Source organism: Orcinus orca, chromosome 11 (genome assembly GCF_937001465.1).
Source record: "Orcinus orca chromosome 11, mOrcOrc1.1, whole genome shotgun sequence".
Lineage (NCBI taxonomy): Eukaryota > Metazoa > Chordata > Mammalia > Artiodactyla > Delphinidae > Orcinus > Orcinus orca.
This window is the reverse complement of record NC_064569.1, coordinates 40353235-40377391: the sequence shown is the minus strand read 5'-3', so window position 1 is coordinate 40377391 and position 24157 is coordinate 40353235. Positions and strand designations below refer to the sequence as shown.

At 42.1% G+C, this 24157-nt stretch overlaps 1 protein-coding gene across 5 annotated transcripts in view; it reads left to right on the top strand.

Annotated features, from left to right (window-relative positions):
• The first annotated feature begins 1695 nt into the window (after nucleotides 1–1695).
• CERS5 (ceramide synthase 5) overlaps nucleotides 1696–24157 on the top strand; it is a 35231-nt gene continuing 12769 nt past the window's right edge. Inside the window, exons 1-3 of one of the 5 annotated variants that reach the window (XM_033436323.2) lie at nucleotides 1705–2075; nucleotides 2891–3038; nucleotides 3623–3693. In XM_033436323.2, coding sequence (XP_033292214.1) covers nucleotides 2949–3038; nucleotides 3623–3693 — 161 coding nt within the window. In that variant the 5' untranslated portion in view covers nucleotides 1705–2075; nucleotides 2891–2948. The other 4 variants (XM_049694124.1, XM_004274339.4, XM_049694125.1 and 1 more) reach the window with 4 other exon arrangements.

Below are 24157 nucleotides of genomic sequence, written 5' to 3'. Positions count from 1 at the left end.
GGTACATATGTGTTTTTCTGGGAATAGATCTTGAGACCAAGATCATTGTGTGTTGGCCTCTGCATGCTAAGTTAGCATGTTCTTTGTTCCTTGGGGCTCTGCTTTGAATTCCCATGGGATCAGAGAGAGTTTACTTCTTTTATTTATTTATTTTGGCCACACCACACGGCATGTGGGATCTTAGTTCCCCAACCAGGGATCGAATCCATGCCCCCTGCAGTGGGGGCATGGAGTCTTAACCACTGGACCACCAGGGAGGTCCTGTGAGTTTACTTCTTTTAAAACGTATCTTGAATATAGGGTAGTTACCATTAAGCTATTTCTGGGTTTGGACGAAAATGGCTTCAGGCAGTGTGGTTCTCAGACCAGCAGCAGTGGCATGACTTCTGAGTTTGTTAGAAATGAGAAATGCACATCCATGGGCCTACCCTGAACCTCCTGAATCAGAATCTCTTTGGATGGAGCCCAGAAAACTTTTAGCAAACTCTCCATGTGGGAGATGAGAGAAGCTAATGTCTGAGCTGTGGCACACTAAGGTTTGAGAACCACTGACCTCAAGCAGACCTTCTAGTCTACTCCTTAAGGCGGCTCCTTTTTTCTCTTCTTTCTCTCCCTTTGAAACTCTTTATCTTCTGCCGCAAGCATGCCTACTAGTATAAAGATACTCTGTCCTTGGACAAGATTAGTTCTTTAATCTTTTTTCAGATCATTCTAGGTAGCCTGTGGTAATTAACCTTGTAGCCAGGTTTGAACGGTTGGCACCCAGGGTTCAGCGTTCTCCAGCGGTTGAGGGACAATTTAGAATTCAATGTTTTGAAGGTTTCTTGTCTATGGCTCCCCTCCCTGTTTATGTAGATCCACAAAAGAGTTCAATGTTCAATGCGGACATCTAAAGTTAAGGAGTTTTATAGGATAAAGCCTCAGGGCTCTGGAATCTAAAGACTTTCTAGTTCAGAAGCTCAGCTCTACCACTTGTTTATATAGCCTCGGGCAAGCTGCTCTCTGGACCTCAGTTAACTCATCCATAAAATAGTAAATACCTACTTCACAGAATGAGGAAGTTAAATAATGTGTGTAAAATGTTCGGGGCAGTACCTGGCATATAGTAAACCTCATTAAACATTGGCCATCATCTACTTTTCTTTTTCCTTTAATATTTTCCTTTGGATATCTTCCATTTCCTTTCCCCATGAGAAGAATAAAAGGATTTTTAAAAGTCAATTTTGAGGGATATACAAGGACAGGGGGTTGAGATCACGGAGGGGCACGAAGAGAGAAAAAGGGTGGGGAGCAAAAAGAACGCTGCTAGTAGGCGGGACCAGCTGAGATGGCGATAAACCCTAGTGAGAGATGGGGGCTGTGAGGGAGGGGGGAGAGAGAGCGCGAGAGAGGTATGGCCTTCCAGGGAGCAGGAACAGCTTAAGCTGGCTGGACTGAGAAGAATGTCCCCATAAGGGAGCTATGCCTGAAATAAGGGGTGTAGCCGTAGCTGGACGGGAGAGTGAGGGAGGAGGAAAATCTTCGCCGAAACCGGTAGCAAAAAGGGGCGGCACGAGCGTTGAGTGCTTGTGCGGGGCGGGACCAGGGCTGGGTGGAGGCGGGGCGGGAAAAGGAGGAGCGTGGCCGGGATCGGGAGGCGGAGTCCCGAGGAGAGGCGGCCGGGGAGGCTGCGGTGAGGGAGGTGGGCGGGGAGGCGGGATGGGCGGTGAAGAAGCTGGGCCCCTCAGAGAAGGCGGACTGAGACGTGACGGGGACAAGAAGGGGCCGGAAGCGGGCGGCCGCCGGTCCGGCCCCGCCCCGGGGCCGCCTCCCCGCGGGTTCTGTTGGCCGTGGCGGCAGCTGAAGCTGTGGCGGCGGTGGCCGCGGGGTGGGCGTAAGATGGCGACAGCGGTGGCGGGAGCCCTGGGCCTGCTGTGGGGCTGGCTGTGGAGCGAGCGCTTCTGGCTGCCCCAGAACGTGAGCTGGGCCGACCTCGAGGGGCCAGGCGACGGCTACGGCTACCCGCGGGCCCGGCACATCCTCTCGGTGTTCCCGCTGGCGGCGGGCGTGTTCTCCGTGAGGCTGCTCTTCGAGCGGTGAGAGCCCACGGGCGAGCGGCGCGAAGGGCTGTGGGCGCGGGCTGGTGAAACCGGCCCGGGGGGAGAGGCGGAGGTCGAGGACCGGAAGACGAGCTGCAGGGAAAGCCCGGAAGCAGGAGGCTGGGAGAGCCCTGGGCCGCGCGCGGGATGCTCCGAGGGGCGAGTTTGGGGCTTGGACATTGAAAGAGTGAGAGTCGAAGGGGACACTGGACCCATTCAATTTGAGAGCCCGGGGTGGGTGTCTCATGGGCCTCTCCCCAACCTCCAAGGATTCTGCAGACCAAGAAACTGCGAGCTGCGACCGAGAACCCGAGGCGGGAAACAAGAAAGGGCTGCCAGAACCAGGACTAGTTGGGATCATGGAAACTGAAGGGTCGGCTCAAGAGCCAGACGTTCCAAGCCGAAGAAATGGGTTCATGGGAAGATAAGATTTGTGAGGGCACTTTAGTTCCAGATAGTTGAGGGGCACAGGATTAGTTAGGCCCTAAGCCTTGGTTCGTCACACCGCATGGACGCGCGCGCGCGCGCGCGTGTGTGTGTTTCAATAAAATTCTGCCAGAGCCCGTAAGAGAGTAGAAATCTGGTAGGGATAGGGTGTGGTGGAGCCTGAGGCTTCCAGAGTATGGAAAGGTGTCAAATTAGTTGCAGAACAGGCCTTGGAGGCCTGAAATGGAAGGAGGAGTGGTCATGTTGAAAGGATGGAGAGCCTTAGGGCGTATGAGACAACAGCTGTATTGAGACAACAGCTGTATTGAGCCAGCTTCTAAGTGACCATGTGTTCTTGACAAAAAGTGTTTTCACTTTTCATTGAGTGAGCGGCTCCTGTCTGCTGTCGAAGATAAAGATATCCATTGAGGACTTGCTGTGGTGATGTTACAATGTGGACTTATAGCTGTGAGTGATCTTGATCGAGTCTACTCACAGCCCGGGAAAGGTGACTTCTTTCTGCATAGGTCTCAGGTAACGAGGATGGCACTTTGACATCTTTTGTTCCTTTGGCCTATAGAGCAGGAATGCCCTTTCGAGGATGGGACTATATTGCAGATAGACTACTTTGTTACTGTCTGAAAATCTAATATTATCTGTTTTGGATTACTTCTTTGATTTTCCTACTATTTCTGACACAAAAATCTTTCAAAATATATATGTTTCCCACCATTCATCCATTATTTAACAGTGTTTATGTATTGTCGTCAAAGTGCTGTGCCAGAAGTTTAAGTATAGTCGTTGTATTAAGTATTCCTGGGGTGGAGGCACAAACCGCTTGTCCCTCTTAGGAGTAACCTAGGTCCAGGTACTCTCCACCTTCGCATCTGTATATGAGAGCAAAAAAAACATAGAGAAAGACAGTATAATGACTGAAAAGGAAAATACACAATTCAGGAGAGAAAAAAAAAGTTCATTGTCTTAGGAAAAGATTCTCTGCTTTTCATATAAATATATACTAATATGGAAATTTCCCCAAGTTAGTGGTAAGAGGAACTAGCTTGTTGCTTCTAAACACTCATTTTATATAAGCTTGCATATATCTTCATATTTCCCAGGAGTACTCCCAGGTGACTGTGAAGACGGACATATCCCCTGGCACAGCCACTGGAAAGGATCCTTTTTACCTGTGGGAATTCTATCTGAATGTTTCTGTGGTGCTCCAGTGTCAGGGGAGAAGGGATGGATGGGAATACTGATGTGAAAGCATTCTAGCATGGTATTCCTTGGCTAGTAAGGACATGTACCTTGTTCATGTCATGTTTGACCTTAGGAAAGTTTAAGCCTAGAAGCAGTCTTGCTACTTTGTTTCTCTTTAAGACCTACGACTTTAGTTAGCAATAGAAATTACAGCTGGATTACCAGTTCTTCTCTTACTGTGCTGGACTTCCATAAAGGTAATAGAAGTCACTTTTAGAGTATAGAAAAAGATATCAGAAATATTGGTTCATTTATTCTCTTTCCTACATTTTCTCCTTTCTCAAATCCTAACTACTTAGTTTCTAAAAAGTGATTCATATAATAATCATGAACTGTAAGAGCTAGAACTCCAACCTCCATTTATATAAATAGTAAACTAAGGCTTAGAAACATTTTGCAGCTTTTCAGAGGCTGCACGCTCACCTGGGGGAGGAGGTAGAACCAAGATCCAGAGTGTTTTCCCCAGCCCCATTCTCTTTCCACTGTATGGTGTGGCCACTTTTCATATTCCTTAAAACCCCCTTTCAAGAGTTAAGATTTAACCTGCCGTTGCTACTATTCTAGGATTTGGAGAAGAAATCCATGTACATCTTATTCTTGGTTATTTAATATAATGTGTTTGACCTGAAATTTGCATTTTTTGCTTCAAATTGTTCTGCATATATTAATGTCTTACACTATACCCTTTGATAAATTATCTCTGTGTTGTTTTAAGAATATCCTAAAGAAAAAATATAGAGTTTACAGTTTATCCTTACTTTCTCTTTCTTATCAACCACACCAAGCATTTGTTTATTTTATTATTAATATTTTATATTTTTATTTATTTATGGCTGCGTTCGGTCTTCCTTGTTGCGTGCAGGCTTCCTCTAGTTGCGGCGAGCGGGGGCTACTCTTGGTTGGGGTGCACGGACTTCTCAATGCGGTGGCTTCTCGTTGCGGAGCACGGGCTCTAGGCGTGCGGGCTTCGGTAGTTGTGGCACGTGGGCTCAGTAATTGTGACTCGAGGGCTCTAGAGTGCAGGCTCAGTAGTTGCGGTGCACGGGCTTAGTTGCTCCGCGGCATGTGGGAGCTTCCTGGGCCGGGGCTCAAACCCGTGTCCCCTGCATTGGCAGGCGGATTCTTAACCACTGTGCCACGAGGGAAGTCCCCATTTTATTCTTTAAGTTCCCACATTCCCTGGAGAGCTGTAGCCTCATCTGATAGGGACGATTTGAAAAGCCACCTGACCATATATTAATGTATCTAGCTATTTCGCTAAAGAACTGCAGATAGGAGATTATTACCTACCCAAGAATAGAGGCTTTTCCTTTGTGGGCCTCTGCTAAGTGGTTGCATTATGGTGGCCTGCACCTTGCAAAATACCTTCGATGTGGCATATGGTCAGTAAATTCTGATTGAATGTTTGAGAAGGGTCCACCCTCATCTACTCAGATGCCCAGAGGAGTAACTGGAATCTAGATCTTCAACATGAAATAGATGTTTGGCTAGACTGAGAGAGACAAAACTATAATTCCTTTGTTTCTGTTAAATTTCACCACACAATATTTGCATGTTGTGCACCTTTCTGCAGTTTCTTTTTCCCCACCCCCTATGCACACACTCATGCTACCCTATACCCTATCAAAAGAGAGATAAGAAACTCTTCCACCTGTTCTTTAAAACTTCTTTTAATATTACATTGATGATTGAGACCTGAGGGAATGAATAGTCCAAGCTAGGTGTGCCGTGTCTTACTTAAATTGGATCTTAAAGATAAAATTGTTTGAAATTTAATATCTAGTCCCTGAGCACTTATTCCTTGGGATCAAGTATAAGCTTGAGACTTAATATTGATATCATCAGAGCTACATAGGCTCATTTATTTTGAATATGGTATTGCAATAGGAGCTTTATGTTGCCAGGAGAAAATTGTTTGGTGAATTATACAGGAGATAGATTAGAGCTCTCCTTACTGCTCATTCATTATTCCAGTCCCCTCTTCTCTCCTGTTACTTCCAAGGCAACCTCACTGGCATGTCTAAGGAACTTTCTCAATACCATTCTCTGGCACAGGGGACTAACAGACTCACTTACTGGCCTATCTTATAACTAGAAACAAGAGCAGTGACTCACTTTTTTGTGCACATTTCTTAACCACTCATTTCATCTTCCTCTTGTAAACCTTGCTAACTCTGCTGCTTGCTGCCTTTTTTTTCTTTTTTTATTTCCTGTTCTTCCCCACTTCTGCCAAGTGGAGGAAGAAGAACCTTTTTCCTCTTCCTGACAGACCTGCTGCCTTCCTTCTAGGTCCATGTCATGTCACAACATTGTGACCCAGTATTAGTAGGTCCTCCAGACTGGAGAGAGGTGTTGGGAGGAATGGACATAGCTGCTGACTAGGTTGTAAGGGAGATTGCCCATTCCACTACATCCCTAAAGGTATTCTGTTGGGCCTTACTGAATTGTAAATCACAGAATTAAGTCAGGTTTGCAGATCCAGCAGAGTGAGATTGAAAAAGATGGTCACATGGCTCTGCCCTTATCTAAGAACCCACCTCTTAATAAGCTCCAGATGATCAGAAGCCTTATGTGTCCCTCCTCTCTCCTGGAAAAATTTCCCTAGCCCTTTCTGTGCAGTGGGTGTTGATGCTCTGCAGACAACCCTGAATACTGTTGTGACTGAGGTCAGGTTCCTGGCTTACCCCTGGAGACAATATATTTGTCACAGAAAAGAAACATGTCAGATATTTTTGCTTTAGCCCCTTCCTGATTCAGAAAACTAGGGTCTCCTAGCTGGGTAAAGAAGAAATTAATGGGGAGAAGAGGAGGCATCAAGTGAACTCTGTACCTTCCTTATAGAGTGGGGAGGGGGAGATGTACCTGTTTTGGCTTCCTCACCAGAGGTAGTTTTAGGCAGATAAAGCTGCTTTCTAAAGAATTCACTGAGTTTTGGGCTCTTTGTGGTTGAATCCACTCCTACTTTATCTTTGGGGAAGTTAATTGAGGTGTTGCTGCAAAAGGAGTTAACCATAGTCACTTCTAACTAAAAAAAAAATCTGAAACTCATTTTCCTAGATGCAAAGGCAGTTTTCCTAGATATGAAGAATTCTCTCTGAATTATCTAGTACTGTGGTTTCCAGTATAGGAGCCACTAGCTAGCACAGTAGCTACTAGCTTTTGGGGATTTCAACTGTGACTGGTCAGCACTGAGATGTGTTCTAAGTGTAAAATACACACCCGATTTTCAAGACTTAATGCAGGGGAAAAAAATGTAAACTATCTCAATTTTTAACATTGATTACATATTGACATGATAATATTTTGGATATATCGGGTTAAACAAAGTATATTATCAAAATTAATTTCACCTGTTTCTTTTTCACTTTTTTTAAAGTGCCTATCAGAAAATTTAAAATTACATATGTGGCTCACATTATTTCTATTGAGCAGTGCTGATGATAGTGATTCAAATAAGTATTAATAACCAAGAAGAGAATTTTAATGTAGATTCACATTTTTTTTTTAACTATTTATTTATTTTTGCTGTGTTGTGTCTTCCTTTCTGTGCGAGGGCTTTCTCTAGTTGTGGCAAGCGGGGGCCACTCTTCATCGCGGTGCGTGGGCCTCTCACTATTGCGGCCTCTTTTGTTGTGGAGCACAGGCTCCAGATGCGCAGGCTCAGTCATTGTGGCTCATGGGCCTAGTTGCTCCGCGGCATGTGGGATCCTCCCAGACCAGGGCTCGAACCCGTGTCCCCTGCATTAGCAGGCAGACTCTCAACCACTGCGCCACCAGGGAAGCCCGTAGATTCACATTTGATTTATTTTTTATTTGTGTTTTTAAAAAATATTTATTTATTTATTTATTTTTGGCTGCATCAGTCTTAGTTGCGGCCTGCGGGATCTTTCACTGCAGTGCTCGGGCTTCTCTCTAGTTGTAGTGTGTGGGTTTTCTCTCTCTCGTTGTGGTGCGCAGGCTCCAGAGCACATGGGCTCTGTAGTTTGTGGCATGCCGGCTCTCTAGAAGCACACAGGCTCAGTAGTTGTGGCACGCTGGCTTAGTTGCCCCGTAGCATGTGGGATCTTAGTTCCCCGACCAGGATCGAACCCGCGTTCCCTGCATTGGAAGGCGGATTCTTTACCACTGGCCCACCAGTGAAGTCCCTGATCTTGTTTTTAAGCACCAGAAGGTGATTAGTTCTGAGTATATTGGACCAGGTTTTAAACAGTGGGGCTTTCTAAAAAATTATAGTAATAATGGGATTTTTAAAATGTAAATCATTTTCTGAATGATTTAAATGACTAGTTACAGTCTATTTTGAGTAACTGTCGATTAACAGTGCCCTCTAGCCAAGTATTGCTCTGGAGTTTTTTTCTTCTGCATATATTTCCTCAGTCGAGTAGTTAATGATGTGTAAACAAGTTTGTCAAGTAGTTCATTGTACATGAGGTGCTACACAGCCCTGATAAGGCAATGAGAATAATCAAACTATTGTATTCTTCTCAAAACTATGGAGTTTCTTAAAAAGGGTATATATCTTGTAGTCCTTAGTTCTGGGGTAGTGTCAGCATTGGTAAGAAGTCTCAATTATAGGCACAAAGGGTCTCAAACTAAATCAGATTGTTGTGGTTGTGTTTTAATACTTCTTGGGGAAATCTCCAGTTATAGACTGAAGTTAGTTAACTTGAATTTCTACTGATTCTCCGGAAATCATTGACCTCCTACATGTAGCTGGTAGGTTATCTGATGACCCAGGAGGACAGGTGGCCACATTTCCTTGAAACGCTTTACCTTTTAGTTGAGAATTAAGTTTTTACCCATTTGTTCATCTGTTCATTTTTCAACAATTATTTTTTGGGAGCTTAGTATATGCCAGATATCAAACTGAGTGCCAAGGGTAAAAAAGTAAGTCATGGTGTCTACCTGCAGGAAGAGAGCAAGAAAACCAGTGGTTAAAATAGAGTGTAATGAATGCATGCACAAGGTTAAGTCATGGGAATTTGGAAGAGGTGGATTCGGTTCTTTTTAACAGTTATTAACTGAAATACAGGCTTAATGTCCCACTAACAAACACTTGTTTCTTGAATTATGAAGGATGGTAAAAACTTCTTAAGAAAGAGCTTTTTGTTAACCTTTTTCTCTAATCCACCTCTTATTCAACATGCATGCATTTATGTTCCTACTTTAAGCAAATGCATTAAGTAGTATAATTACTCACCCATTTAAAAAATAAATATGTTTAATGAAAGAAATGTGTGTAGGTAGTTAGAGGAGTTCTTTAACAACGAGAATCTTAGGGACCTCCAGCTGTTCTCCAGCCATACTTGGAGAACTGCTGCTACTTGCTGCTCTATAGCAAGTAAAGTATTCATTAGCTACTGTATAATAAAACTACAAGTTAGTCTTAAATTAGTTTGTGTCTGTGAAGCATTTTAATATACTTATATACTCTAAGTAATTCTTATTATCTCACGACTTACTTCTCTCATAATAAGGTAAGGTGTAAGCAGAATGCTGATCCTTCTTTCTCATCACAGTACCAAGTAGGTTCATCAGATTGCACAGTTATTAGTCATCTTAATTCTTTAAGGCCCTCTTATAGGTCTAAGTGAAGATGACTTTGATGGAAATGGGAGAAGGAGTGAAGAATAGTCTGGTATAAATCCACAGTGTATGCCTTGTCATGGCTTAGGATAGCATAAAGGTTCTCTTCTTTTTAGTTTGTTTCTGCTTTGTTTTAAGAGCAAATTGGCCAATTAAAAAAAAATAGTCCTTAAAAAAACCTGCAAAGATTACTTGCACACCGACCATGCAAGAAATGTTGGATTTGGTGGTATAGGTGTCCTTGAGAAGTGTAGTACCTCGTACACAACAGGCACATATGTGTACAACAAATGTGTATAACACATTTGCTTGTACATAGCAAATTCTGTCCTCTTAAGAATTTACTCAGAAAAAATACACTGATGTGCATGCATATGTATAGGGAATATACAAAATAATATATGGTTGGGAATCAACAGCACATAAGTGAATAAATAGTATAACTTAGTAATTCTTAAATCTTTTGTTCTCAGCATTTTTCTTTTTTTTACTCTTAAAAATTATTGAGGATCCCAAGGAGTTTTCGTAGATGTAGGTTACATATACCTCTCAATTTTTTCATATTTGAAATTGAAATCGAGACATTTAAGAAATATATTTATTATTTCATTAAAAATAACAAAAATAGGACTTCCTTGGTGGCGCAGTGGTTAAGAATCTGCCTGCCAATGCAGGAGACACGGGTTTGATCCCTGGTCCAGGAAGATCCCACATGCTGCGGAGCAACTAAGCCCGTGCGCCACAACTACTGAAGCCCACGTGCCTAGAGCCAGTGCTCCGCAACAAGAAAAACCACCGCAATGAGAAGCCCGCGCACCTCAAGGAAGAGTAGCCGCCACTCGCTGCAACTGGAGAAAGCCCGTGCGCGCAGCAACAAAGACCCAAGTAGCCGAAAATAAATTAAAAAAAAAAAAAAAGCCTATTACATGTTAACATAAATAACATATTTTTGAAAGATAATTTTCTAAACAAAAAAATATTTAGAGAAAAACATTGATTTTATATTTTTGCATATCTCTTTAATATCTTAGTAGAAGATAGCTGGATTCTCCTTGCAGGCTTCTACATTCAATCCCTTCTGATATGTTGTTTTGGTTGAAGTATATAAATAAAAGCTGGCTTTACACAGATATGTTATTGGAAGGGGGAAGTATTTTATCTTTGCTACTACACCAAAACACAAGGAGTAGTTTCTTAAAGGTTGGTTAGAATCTGAAACCATATCAATGAGCTTTCCATTCATGTTAAAATCCACTGGTGTCTTACACTTTGAATGGACATCATGTATTGGTCACTTGAAAAATACTGGTTCACTAAGTTATACAAATATCCTAAATGTCAATACATTTCATTATACAGTATTAAAAAATCATAGTAATCTCACTGTAACAATCTCATCAGAAAAACCTTGAAGTATTGGGACGTTGTCAAGCTTAAAGGCAGATATATGGTCTCTAAACTTCTAATTTTCACTTGAAAGCTTGAATTTTATCAATGGCAAGATTGTTTTTTGAAGTGACAGGCTTATTTCATTCATTTTTAAGAAAATGTCTCTGAAATACCCAGTTCCTGAATAACCGTAGTTTGTCTGTCAGTCATTCTTTGGGGTAAAAATGGTGTTCTTTGTAAAAAGTGATTTTAGTTTAGCATACAACTCAATCAGTCAAACAAGTGCATTTCTTTGAGACCACCGTATCCTTTGGTATGCAATAAAAGTACTTTATGTGTACTGCCCATTTTATCACAGAATACTTTTTAGAAATGTACTCAAGGGTTGGCATTTAATAAAATTAATCATTTGTATTGCTTCATCAAGAACATTCTTTAGTGAAACTGGCTTTGTTGTTGTTGTTAAGTAAGAGGCTATAGCAAGAAAGAATACAATAACTACTACTGCAGTTTGGTGCCGCTGCCCTGATTTGTGCTCAGCTTCCATAAGTTTACCCACCATTGCTTTTTTTGCATCATCATTGTAAATATCAACACCATAACAAAGGCAAATGTCTTAATATCATTACGAAAATAGTTTTGACTTTATGAGCCCCCAGAGAGTATCTCAGGGATGCTCTGGGGTCTGTGGACCATACAGACCCTCTGCCGTTATTGAATGAGATCACCCAGGGCTGAGAGTGTAAAGTAAGGTAAGAATCTGCATAGAACCGTGAGGAAACACTGTGTTTTAGGAAAAGGCAGAGGAAAAAGAAACCCCAAAGAAGATAAGAGGTATGACAGCCATAGAGTATTTGATAATATCAGTAGTTAGCATTTAATAAGTACATACTTTATCCCAGGCACTGTTCTAAGTACTAAACATTGAATCTTCACAGTAACTTTATGAAGTAGGTAGATACTGTGGTTATCCTCATTTTACAGATGAGAAAACTGAAGCAAGGAGAAAGTTAAGTAACTTGTCCAAGGTGACCCAACTAGCAGTGCACACCAAGAAGTCTAGTTCTACTGCCAGAAAGATAGACGGAGAGAACTAGGAAGAGTGTGACAGAAAGGAAGCTAACAGGAAAGAGCATTTCAAGGGGGAGAACATGCTCAATAATGTCAAATGGCACTAAGTGGTCAGGTAAGATGCAGGCCTGAAAAGCATCCATTTGATTTCACAATAAGGAGATCATTGACGACTTTGGCAAAGAGCAGCTTCAGTGAAGTGTAGGGACAGAAGCCAGATGAGAGAGAGAGGAAGGTTGAGGAATGAGTGGGAGTTAGAAGAGAAGTCATGAGAAGAGAACTTTTTCAAGAACTTTAGTTATGAGGTGGGTGAGAGCCAGAGGGTGTGAGGGACAGGAAGCGCTGTTTTAAGGTGGGAAAACTTGAGCATGTTCAACGTCTGATGAGAAGAAACAAGTAGAGAATGAAGCCAAAGGTAATAGAAAAAAATAGGAATAAATAGAATGAAATTTCTAATCAGGAAGAGAATGGATATAAAGCACAGGGATATTAGTTTTAGATAAAGTGGTTCTGATGCAGGAAGTGAAGGCATTCCCTTCTCAGCGGAGATTCTTGAGAGTCTTAGCTATTTCCACTTCTTTCTTCCTCCTCTTTATATCTTTCGCTGCTATAACTCATTACTATCTTTGAGTCTCCATTTTATTGGAATTTCTTTGGTGAGGGTTACCACCAGTCTTCAAATTGCCAAATCCATTGGATACTGAAATCCCTGTCTTACCTAATCTCTACCTCATTTGATACAACTCCAACTCTGACATTCCTGTCCCCTAAATTCACCTTTTATGTTGGTGTTTCCCAGTATTCTGACCTTGGTTCTCTTTTTAGTTTAGATTCCTTTCTTATGTAGTCACATCTACCCTCACAATTTTAGCTACCACCTGTATTCTCATCCTCTCACTCTCTTTTCTCCTCTTTTTTCTTTCTCATATCTTTGTGTCTGTGCCTGTGTGTATGTATCTTAAGCCCTTCTTCCAAGCTTATTTGCCTACTAGACTGTTGCATTTCAATGTTACATGGGTACTTCAAATTCAGCATACACACAACTCATCTTTCACTCCCAAATTTGCTTTTCTTATCTTATTCTCTACTTGGTTGAGGCTCCATAATCAACTTAGTTTCCCAATCCGGAAACATAGAAGGCACCCTTGATTTTTCCTTTTCTTTTGCCTCCTACATCTATCCAGTCACCAAGTTCTATCAGTTTCACTTTCTCACCATCAATTGAATCTAACCTTGCCTTTCCATTTCTATAGCCTTAGTTCAGTGCTTTGGTACTTATAGCATGGATTTTTTTTACAATAGCCTAAAGCCTTTCAGTGACTCTCCATTAACTACAGGATAAAGTTCAAGCTTAGCATAACATGCAAGGTACCTGTGACCTGGCCCCTAACTACTTGTATAGTTTTTTCCCCTGTCATTATCACCACCTCCATTCCCGATTTGTACATTGCATACTTCTCTAAGCGCTTTCTTATCTCTTTGATTTAGTACATGCTGTTCCCTCAGCCTGAGTGTCCTTTTTTTTTTTTAACTTTTAAAACCTTATTTATTTTTTAACGTCTTTATTGGAGTATAACAGCTTTACAGTGTTGTGTTAGTTTCTGCCGTATAACGAAGTGAATCAGCTATATACATACGTATATCCCTATATCCCCTCCCTCTTGCATCTCCCTCCCACCCTCCTTATCCCACCATTCTAGGTGGTTGCAAAGCACCGAGCTGATCTCCCTGTGCTATGCAGCTACTTCCCACTAGCTATCTATTTTACATTTGGTAGTGTATATACGTCAGTGCTACTCTCACTTCGTCCCAACTTAAGCTTCCCCCTCTCCGTGTCCTCAAGTCCATTCCCTATGTCCATGTCTTTATTCCTGTCCTGCCCATAGGTTCATCAGAACCATTATTATTATTATTATTTTACATTCCATATATATGTGTTAGCATACGGTATTTGTTTTTCTCTTTCTGACTTACTTCATTCTGTATGACAGACTCTAGGTCCATCCACCTCACTACAAATAACTCAGTTTCGTCTCTTTTTATGGCTGAGTAATATTCCATTGTATATATATGCCCCATCTTCTTTGTCCATTCATCTGTTGATGGACACTTAGGTTACTTCCAGGTCCTGGCTATTGTAAATAGTGCTGCAGTGAACATTGTGGTACATGACTCTTTTTGAATTATGGTTTTCTCAGGGTGTATGACCCATTGCTGGGTCATATGGTAGTTCTACTTTTAGTAGTTTAAGGAGCCTCCACACTGTTCTCCATAGTGGCCCCATAGTGGCTATATCAATTTACATTCCCACCAACAGTGCAAGAGGGTTACCTTTTCTCCGCACCCTCTCCAGCACTTATTGTTTGTAGACTTTTTTTTTTTTTTTTTTTTTTGAGGTACGCGGGCCTCTCACTGCCGTGGCCTTTCCTGTTGCAGAGCACAGGCTCCGGACGCGCAGGCCTAGCGGCGATGGCTCACGGGCCTAGCCACTCCGCAGCATGTGGGATCCTCCCGGACTGGGGCACGAACCCGTGTCCCCTGCATCGGCAGGCGGACTCCCAACCACCGCGCCACCAGGGAAGCCCTGTTTGTAGATTTTTTGATGATGGCCATTCTGACTGGTGTGAGGTGATACCTCACTGTAGTTCTTTTTTTTTTTTTTTTTGCGGTACGCGGGCCTCTCACTTTTGTGGCCTCCCGTTGCAGAGCACAGGCTCTGGACGTGCAGGCTCAGCGGCCATGGCTCACGGGCCCAGCCGCTCCGCGGCATGTGGGATCTTCCCGGACCAGGGCACAAACCCGTGTCCCCTGAATCGGCAAGCGGACTCTCAACCACTGCGCCACCAGGGAAAACCCCCTCACTGTAGTTTTGATTTGCATTTCTCTAATGATTAGTGATGTTGAGCATCTTTTCATGTGTTTGTTGCCAATCTGTATATCTTCTTTGGAGAAATGTCTATTTAGGTCTTCTGCCCATTTTTGGATTGGGTTGTTTGTTCTTTAGAGAAATATCTATTTAGGTCTTCTGCCCATTTTTGGATTGGGTTGTTTGTTTTTTTGATACTGAGCTGCATGAGCTGCTTGTATATTTTGGAAATTAATCCTTTGTCAGTTGCTTCATTTGCAAATATTTTCTCCCATCCTGAGGGTTGTCTTTTCGTCTTTTTTATGGTTTTCTTTGCTGTGCAAAAGCTTTTAAGTTTCATTAGGTCCCATTTGTTTATTTTTGTTTTTATTTCCATTTCTCTAGGAGGTGGGTCAAAAAGGATCTTGCTGTGATTTATGTCATAGAGTGTTCTGCCTATGTTTTCCTCTAAGAGTTTGATAGTATCTGACCTTACATTTAGGTCATTAATCCATTTTGAGTTTATTTTTGTATGTGGTGTTAGGGAGTGTTCTAATTTCATTCTTTTACATGTAGCTGTCTAGTTTTCCCAGAACCACTTATTGAAGAGGCTGGCTTTTCTCCGTTATATTCTCTTGCCTCCTTTATCAAAGATAAGGTGACCATATGTGCATGGGTTCATCTCTGGGCTTTCTATCCTGTTCAATTGATTCATATTTCTGTTTTTGTGCCAGTACCATACTGTCTTGATTACTGTAGCTTTGTAGTGTAGTCTGAAGTCAGGGAGCCTGATTCCTCCAGCTTTGTTTTCCTTTCTCAATATTGCTTTGGCTATTCAGGGTCTTTTGTGTTTCCATACAAATTGTGAATTTTTTTGTTCTAGTTCTGTGAAAAATGCCATTGGTATTTTGATAGGGATTGCACTGAATCTGTAGATTGCTTTGGGTAGCATAGGCATTTTCACAATGTTGATTCTTCCAATCCAAGAACATGGTATATCTCTCCACCTGTTTGTATCATCTTTAATTTCTTTCATCAGTGTCTTATAGTTTTCTGCATATGGGTCTTTTGTCTCCTAGGTAGGTTTATTCTCCGTATTTTATTCTTTTTGTTGCAGTGGTAAATGGGAGTGTTTCTTTAATTTGTCTTTCAGATTTTTCATCATTAGTGTATAGGAATGCCAGAGATTTCTGTGCATTAATTTTATATCCTGCTACTCTACCAAATTCATTGATTAGCTCTAGTAGTTTTCTGGTAGCATCTTTAGGATTCTCTATGTATAGTATCATGTCATCTGCAAACAGTGACAGTTTTACTTCTTTTCCAATTTGGATTCCTTTTATTTCCTTTTCTTCTCTGATTGCTGTGGCTAAAACTTCCAAAACTATGTTGAATAAAAGTGGTGAGAGTGGGCAACCTTGTCTTGTTCCTGATCTTAGAGGAAATGGTTTCAGTTTTTCACCATTGAGAACAGTGTTGGCTGTGGGTTTGTCAATATATGGCCTTTATTATGTTGAGGTAGGTTCCCTCTATGCCCACTTTCTGGAGAGTTTTTATCATAAGTGGGTGTTGAATTTTGTCAGAAGCTTTTTCTGCGTCTATTGAGATGATCATATGGTTTTTATCCTTCAGTTTGTTAATATGGTGTATCACATTGATTGATTTGCATATATTGAAGAATCCTTGGCATTCCTGGGATAAAGCCCACTTGATCATGGTGTATGATCCTTTTAATGTGTGTTGGATTCTGTTTGCTAGTATTTTGTTGAGGATTTTTGCATCTATGTTCATCAGTGATACTGGCCTGTAGTAGTTTTCTTTTTTTGTGACCTCTTTGTCTGGTTTCGGTGTCAGGGTGATGGTGGCCTCATAGAATGAGTTAGGGAGCATTCCTCCCTCTGCTCTATTTTGGAAGAGTTTGAGAAGGATAGGTGTTAGCTCTTCTCTAAATGTTTGATAGAATTTACCTGTGAATCCATCTGGTCCTGGGCTTTCACTTGTTGGAAGATTTTTAATCACAGTCTCAATTTCAGTGCTTGTGATTGGTCTGTTTATATTTTCTATTTCTTCCTGGTTCAGTCTTGGAAGGCTGTGCTTTTCTAAGAATTTGTCCATTTCTTCCAGGTTGTCCATTTTATTGGCATATAGTTGCTTGTAGTAATCTCTCCTGATCCTTTGTATTTCTGCACTGTCAGTTGTTACTTCTTTTTCATTTCTAATTCTGTTGATTCGAGTGTTCTCCCTTTTTTACTTGATGAGTCTGGCTAATGGTTTATCAATTTTGTTTATCTTCTCAAAGAACCAGCTTTTAGTTTTACTGATCTTTGCTATTGTTTCCTTCATTTCTTTTTCATTTATTTCTGATCTGATCTTTATGATTTCTTTCCTTCTGTTAACTTTGTGTTTTTTAGTTCTTCTTTCTCTAATTGATTTAGGTGTGAGGTTAGGTTGTTTATTTGAGGTTTTTCTTGTTTCTTGAGGTAGGATTGTATTGCTATAAACTTACCTCTTAGATATGCTTTTGCTGCATCCCATAGGTTTTGGATCGTTGTGCTTTCATTGTCATTTGTGTCTCGGTATTTTTAGATTTCCTCTTTGATTTCTTCAGTGATCTTTTGGTTATTTAGTAGCGTATTGTTTAGCCTCCGTGTGTTTGTATTTTTTACAGTTTTTTTCCTGTAATTGTTATATAGTCTCATAGCACTGTGGTCGGAAAAGATACTTGATACGATTTCAATTTTCTTGAATTTACCAAGGCTTGATTTGTGACCCAGGGTATGGTCTATCCTGGACAATGTTCCATCAGCACTTGAGAAGAAAGTGTATTCTGTTGTTTTTGGATGGAATGTCCTATAAATATCAATTAAGTCCATCTTATTTAATGTGTCATTTAAAGCTTGTGTTGCCTTATTTATTTTCATTTTGGATGATCTGTCCATTGGTGAAAGTGGGGTGTTAAAGTCCCCTACTATGGTGTGTTACTGTTGATTTCCCCTTTTATGGCTGTTTGCATTTGCCTTATGCATTGAGGTGCTCCTAGGTTGGGTGCATAAATATTTACAATTGTTATATCTTCTTCTTGGATTGATCCCTTGATCATTATGTAGTGTCCTTCCTTGTCTCTTGTAACATTCTTTATTTTAAAGTCTATTTTGTGTGATATGAGAATTGCTACTCCAGCTTTCTTTTGATTTCCATTTGCATGGAATATCTTTTTCCATCCCCTCACTTTCAGTCTGTATGTGTCCCTAGGTCTGAAGTGGTTCTCTTGTAGACACCATATATATGGGTCTTGTTTTTGTATCCATTCAGTCAGTCTGTGTCTTGGTTGGAGCATTTAATCCATTTACATTTAAGGTAATTATTGATATGTATGTTCCTATTACATTTTCTTAATTGTTTTGGGTTTGTTTTTGTAGGTCTTTTCCTCCTCTTGTGTTTCCTGCCTAGAGAAGTTTCTTTAGCATTTGCTGTAAAGCTGGTTTGGTGGTGCTGAATTCTCTTAACTTTTGCTTATCTGTAAAGGTTTAAATTTCTCCATCGAATCTGAATGAGATCCTTGCTGGGTAGAGTAATCCTGGTTGTAGGTTTTTCCCTTTCATCACTTTAAATATGTCCTGCCACTCCCTTCTGGCTTGCAGAGTTTCTGCTGAAAGATCAGCTGTTAACCTTATGGGGATTCCCTTGTATGTTATTTGTTGCTTTTCCCTTGCTGCTTTTAATATTTTTTCTTTGTATTTAATTTTTGATAGTTTGATTAGTATGTTTCTCTGCATGTTTCTCTTTGGATTTAACCTGTATGGTATTCTCTGTGCTTCCTGGACTTGGTTGACTATTTCCTTTCCATGTTAGGGAAGCTTTCGACTATAATCTCTTAAAATATTTTCTCCGATCCTTTCTTTTTCTCTTCTTCTTCTGGGACCCCTATAATTCGAATGTTGTTGTGTGTAATGTTGTCCCAGAGGTCTCTGAGACCGTCCTCAATTCTTTTTATTCTTTTTTCTTTATTCTGCTCCCTGGCAGTTATTTCCACCATTTTATCTTCCAGCTCACTTATCCATTCTTCTGCCTCAGTTTTTCGGTTATTGATTCCTTCTAGAGTATTTTTAATTTCATTTATTGTGTTGTTCACCATTGTTTGTTAGCTCTTTAATTCTTCTAGATCCTTGTTGAATGTTTCTTATATTTTCTCCATTCTGTTTCCAAGATTTTGGATCATCTTTACTATCATTACTCTGAATTATTTTTCAGGTAGGTTGCCCATTTCATCTTCATTTATTTGGTCTTGTAGGTTTTTACCTTGCTCCCTCGTCTGTAACATTTTTTTTGTCGTTTCTTTTTTTTTTTTGATGGTGGTGCTGTATTCCTGTCTTACTGGTTGTTTGGCCTGAGACGTCCAGTACTGGAATTTGTAGGCAGTTGGATAGAGATGGGTCTTGGTGCTGAGTTGAGGACCTCTGGGAGGCCTCACTCCGACTGATATTCCCTGGGGTCTGAGTTTCTCTGTTAGTCCAGCGGTTTGGACTTGGAGCTCCCACCACAGGAGCTCGGGCCCGACCTCCGGCCTGGGAACCAATATCCTGCAAGCTTTGTGGCACGGTTAAAAAAAAAAAAAAGGAAGAAAGAAAAAAAGGAGCAGCACAATATGAAAGAGAAAAAACAAAATAGAATTAGAAATATAAAAATTATATTAGGAAAAATAAAACTATAATTGAAACAACTGCAACAAGGTAAAATAAAACCACAACAGAAAAAAGAAAAAAAAAAGGGTGGGGGGGGGGGGACAAGCCAAAAGGAGAGAACAATAACAAAGTATAAAGAACAAAATAAAATTAGAAAAATAAAAGATTTATTAGGAAAAATAAAAATATGAAAGAATCGACAGCAGTGAATCAACGATGTAAAACAGAACCCCAATCTAAAAGAGGAAAAAAGAAAAGAAAAAAAAAGCCTTGGCCATGGGGGCAGAGTTTAGGCTGGGGTGGCACTTAGGCAGGGACGGTGTTTATGGTGGGGCGGGGCTTAGGCGGGTGGGGGGTGATGTTTGAGCATGGGGTGGGGCCTAGGTGGGTGATGTTTAAGCATGGGGCGTGGCCTCTGCTTAGGACCTGTGGGGAAGAGGAGAGGCAGCATGTCCAAAGTAGGGCCTCAGGAGTGAGAAGTTCCGTAGTTTGGAGGTAGGGCGCTGAGTGAGGGTGTGTGGGTGGGGTTTAGGCCCAGCTCGTTGGAGGGGGTCTCCAAGTGTAGAGTCGAGGCCCTGGGTGGGGGTGTAGGGGCGGGGCTTGGGCTCTGCACTGCAGGAGGGAGGCTCCGAGGGCAGAGGATTAGGCCCAGGAGCCCAACAGGCTTCCTGGTGCCTAAGTGGACAGGGTGAGCAATGGCTCCGTTCCTTCGTGCCCCTCCCCCACCGTCTCCCCCAGGGTCTCCCCCATCGCCGCTGGACCCCTAACCGTGGGTGGGTCCCGCTGAGTGTAGGAACTCCTCTCCTCCCCCAGCCACCCCTTGGGGTGCTGGTGCTGGAGGTCTGGACTTTACTTTTGCTCTCCCTTCCCTCCCTCTCACTCCCTCAGGACCCGCTGGGCTGGAGGGAGCCTAGGTGGGCAGAGGATCAGGCCTGGGATCTCAGGAGGTGGGCAGGGGAAACCTAGCCACACTCCCTTTTGATCCTCTGCCCTCCCAATGGTCCCCCAATTTCCCCGTTTTCCCCTCCCCCAGCCACCCTTCAGGGGCACCAGTCCCGTCCGGCCTCCACTTCTCCTCCCCCTTCACTCCCCCCACACACTACCGGGTCACTGGGGGTTCCTCCCGTCCCTTTAGGTGTCTGTGGTCCCCCTCTGGTGCCTGGTAGGTGCCCTAGTTGTGAGGAGACGGAATTCCGCATCCTCCTGGTTTGCCATCTTGACTCCGCCCCCGAGTGTCCTTTTTACTTTCTCCTTCTCTTTCAACTCTTAGAAGTTACTTACATTTTTTGTTTGTTTGTTTGTGGTACTCGGGCCTCTCACTGTTGTGGCCACTCCCGTTGCGGAGGACGCGCAGGCTCACTGGCCATGGCTCACGGGCCCAGCTGCTCCGCGGCATGTGGGATCTTCCCAGACCGGGGCACGAACCCGTGTCCCCTGCATCGGCAGGCGGACTCTCAACCACTGCGCCACCAGGGAAACCCACTTACATTTTTTAATGTGATTGGTTTATTAAGAATTAAGTTGTAGGGAATTCCCTGGCAGTCCAGTGGTTACGACTCTGCGCTTTCAGTGCCGAGGGATCGGATTCAGTCCCTGGTTGGGGAGCTAAGATCCTGCAAGCCGAGTGGCGTGGCCAAAAAAAAAAATTCAATTGTAAAGGGAATGGACTTTCTGAATGTTTTCTATGGGATTCTGCATTTGCTTCTAAATATCTCAGCTATCTTCTCTCCATGTTTGTGTGTGTGTGTGTGTGTGTGTGTGTGTGTGTGTCTGTCTGTCTGTCTGTCTCTCTATGTGGAGGGTGGTGGAGGGAGTATTCAGGTTCAAAATATTTAGTTACTCAATACTCTTCACCTAATGATATACCATCTTCATCAGTCTGGATAAGACCTTTCTCTTTTTATTGTATTTTCCCCTTCTTCATCTTGTTTTCTATTTCAGTTTCTTTGATGGTTATTTTTCTTTTTTATATATCAATTTTGACATTTTATGTTTTTCCAGAAATTGATCTAAGCCAGTGCTTCCCAACCCAATCATGTTGCTGCACACATAGAAAATAACATGTGCATGCACAGTGGGGTATATGAGGCCAAAGGCTACAGACAAGGGTGTCTGGCTACCACCCACCCCATGGACCACCCTGAGAGCTAAGAGCAGTATCTCAACATAAGTATAATCCATCTGTGTTACTTTCCATGACACACTAGTTGAGAAGCTCGGTCTAGACTTTTGAATATATTTGTGTATAGTTCACATCCGTCAATGATGTTACAGTGGGTCACAAAGATAGAATTGTTGATATAGCTCTTGTCTCTGGTATGAAAAAGCAAAGCAGTGAGTAATTTCATCTTAATTAACCCAGGCTTAGGTCAGCTGCTGCCATGTATCTGGAGGACAGGAAAGGGGCAGAATGAAATGGTCTCTCTAGAGTAGGACAGATACAGTACAATCAGGTTGGGTCACTAGACTTACGTTCCTGGAGTGGCAAGTGGAAAGGAGTAGTTTACCATTATAGACCACTAGGTGCCTACTTATTCAGATATGCAGGCAAAGGGTAGTCTGGTCTTACAAATTATTTTAAAACTTGGGTAACATTGATACTGGAGAGGACAGAAAATCACAAGATAAGTTTGACGATGTCGTCCAGCACAGCAGTTTTCAAACTATGATGTCAGGAATTTTTACACTATTAAAAGTTATCGAGGACCCCAGAGAGTTTTTGCTTATATGGATAATATCTACCAATATGTACTGTTTTCAAAATTAACATAGAAAAATTTTTAAATTGTATTTATTAATTCACTTATAAATAACAATACATTGATTGTATTGGTAATATAACTAACGTTTTATGAAAAATTACTTTTCCAAAACAAAAAAAAATGTGAGGATAGCATTATTTTACATTTTTGTGAGCCTTTTTAATATCTGGTAGCTGTAGTCTCATATCAGTTCTGCATTCGATCTGTTGCTATATGTCATGTAAGCTGTGGAAAATTCCACTGTACACTCATGAGAGAATGAGAGAGAAAAGAATTATTATGAAACTATAGAATTATGAGAATAATTTTGACCTTGCAGAGCTCCTGAAAAGGGTCTCAGAGGTCTCCAGGCATGCTTTGAGGAGAGCTGATTTAACAGAAAGGATGAATGCTAATGCTAGGCTCTTTGGAGTTTGGCCAACCTATTTTATAAGTTATACTAAATGTCAGGTGAATGATGTAGAATGAACATATGACTAGGTGTGAACTTTCTCAAAGTTCTGATTTGAATTTTTTTTTTTTTGGTTGTGCCGCATGGCATGTGGGATCTTAGTTCCCCAACCAGGGATCCAACCTGCGCCCCCTGCAGTGGAAGCATGGAGTCTTAACCACTGGGCTGCCAGGGAAGTCCCCTGATATGAATTTTTTTATCACAGAAAAAATTCTTTAGACTTCCCTGGTGGTCAAGTAGGTAGGAATCTGCACTCCCAATGCAGGGGGCCTGGGTTCGATCCCGGTCAGTGAACTAGATCCCACAGGCATGCGGCAACTACGAGTTCGCATGCCGCAACTAAGAAGCCCGTGTGCTGCAACTAAACATGCCACAATGAAGATCCTTCGTGCTGCAGCTAAGACCTGGTGCAGCCAAATAAATGATTAAATAAATATATACTTTAAAAAAATTCTTTTCCAATCGTAAGTCCTTATATTTGGTTTTTTTTTTTTTTGCGGTACGCGGGCCTCTCACTGTTGTGGCCTCTCCCGTTGCGGAGCCGTGCAGGCTCAGCAGCCATGGCTCACGGGCCCAGCCGCTCCACGGCATGTGGGATCTTCCCGGACCGGGGCACGAACCCGTGTCCCCTGCATCGGCAGGTGGACTCTCAACCACTGCGCCACCAGGGAAGCCCCTTATATTTGGTTTTGTGCTTCATGCTATAGCACAAAATCAGTGCCCAATAAATATTTGTCAAATAAACAAATTTTCTTAGAGTCTTACAGCTGTCACTGACTTGATGCCAATAGCTTTATGTCTTTCATTGAACTCTGAACTAATGAGGGCAGGATGTGAACTTATGACAACTCTAGGATATTAAGTCTGCTTCAAGGTCTAGATAATAAAGCAATCTTGGCTTCACCCAAGTGATCAGGGTACAACCCCATCCCTGTTGTGTGAAAGAGGGTTTCTTGCTCTTCTCACTTTGCTGGAGGTACCGTCAGGGAGTACCCACACTGAACTATCTGTTCCTAGTGAAAATAATAATAGCTGCCTTTTAATGCATGTTTACAAAGTGTCAGGTACTGGGTTAGGCATGCATTATGTTATCTCATCTTTAAAATAAACCTGTGAAGCAGATACTATTATCCTCATTCTGTAGGTGAGTAGCTTTCACAAAGTCTCTTAGCTGGTAAAATCTGTCTAACCCCAGGGCCTTTAATCACCTGACTGCATTGAGGAAGAGGCCTGAATCAGGGAGTAAGAGTAGGAATTGGAAAGGCAGTTTTTTGTTCTTGGATCTACCTCTTCATTCAATTAATGTAGGTGGGAGGAGACAGGGAGAGAGGATTCAGTGCTTTTATCTCTGATACAGGCACCAACTCAACAGCAAAGAATGGCTACCTTTTTTTTTTCTTTTTTTTCTGGCCGTGCTACAGCACGGCATGTGGGATTGTAGTTCCCGGACCAGGGGTCGAACCTGCGCCCGCTGCAGTGGAAGCGCGGAGTCCTAACCACTGGACTACCAGGGAAGTCCCAAGAATGGCTGCCTTAATTACTGTTCTGGATGGTGATCAATGCTGCGTCCAAACTGAGCTCCAACAGAACAAGGGTGGAATTCACTA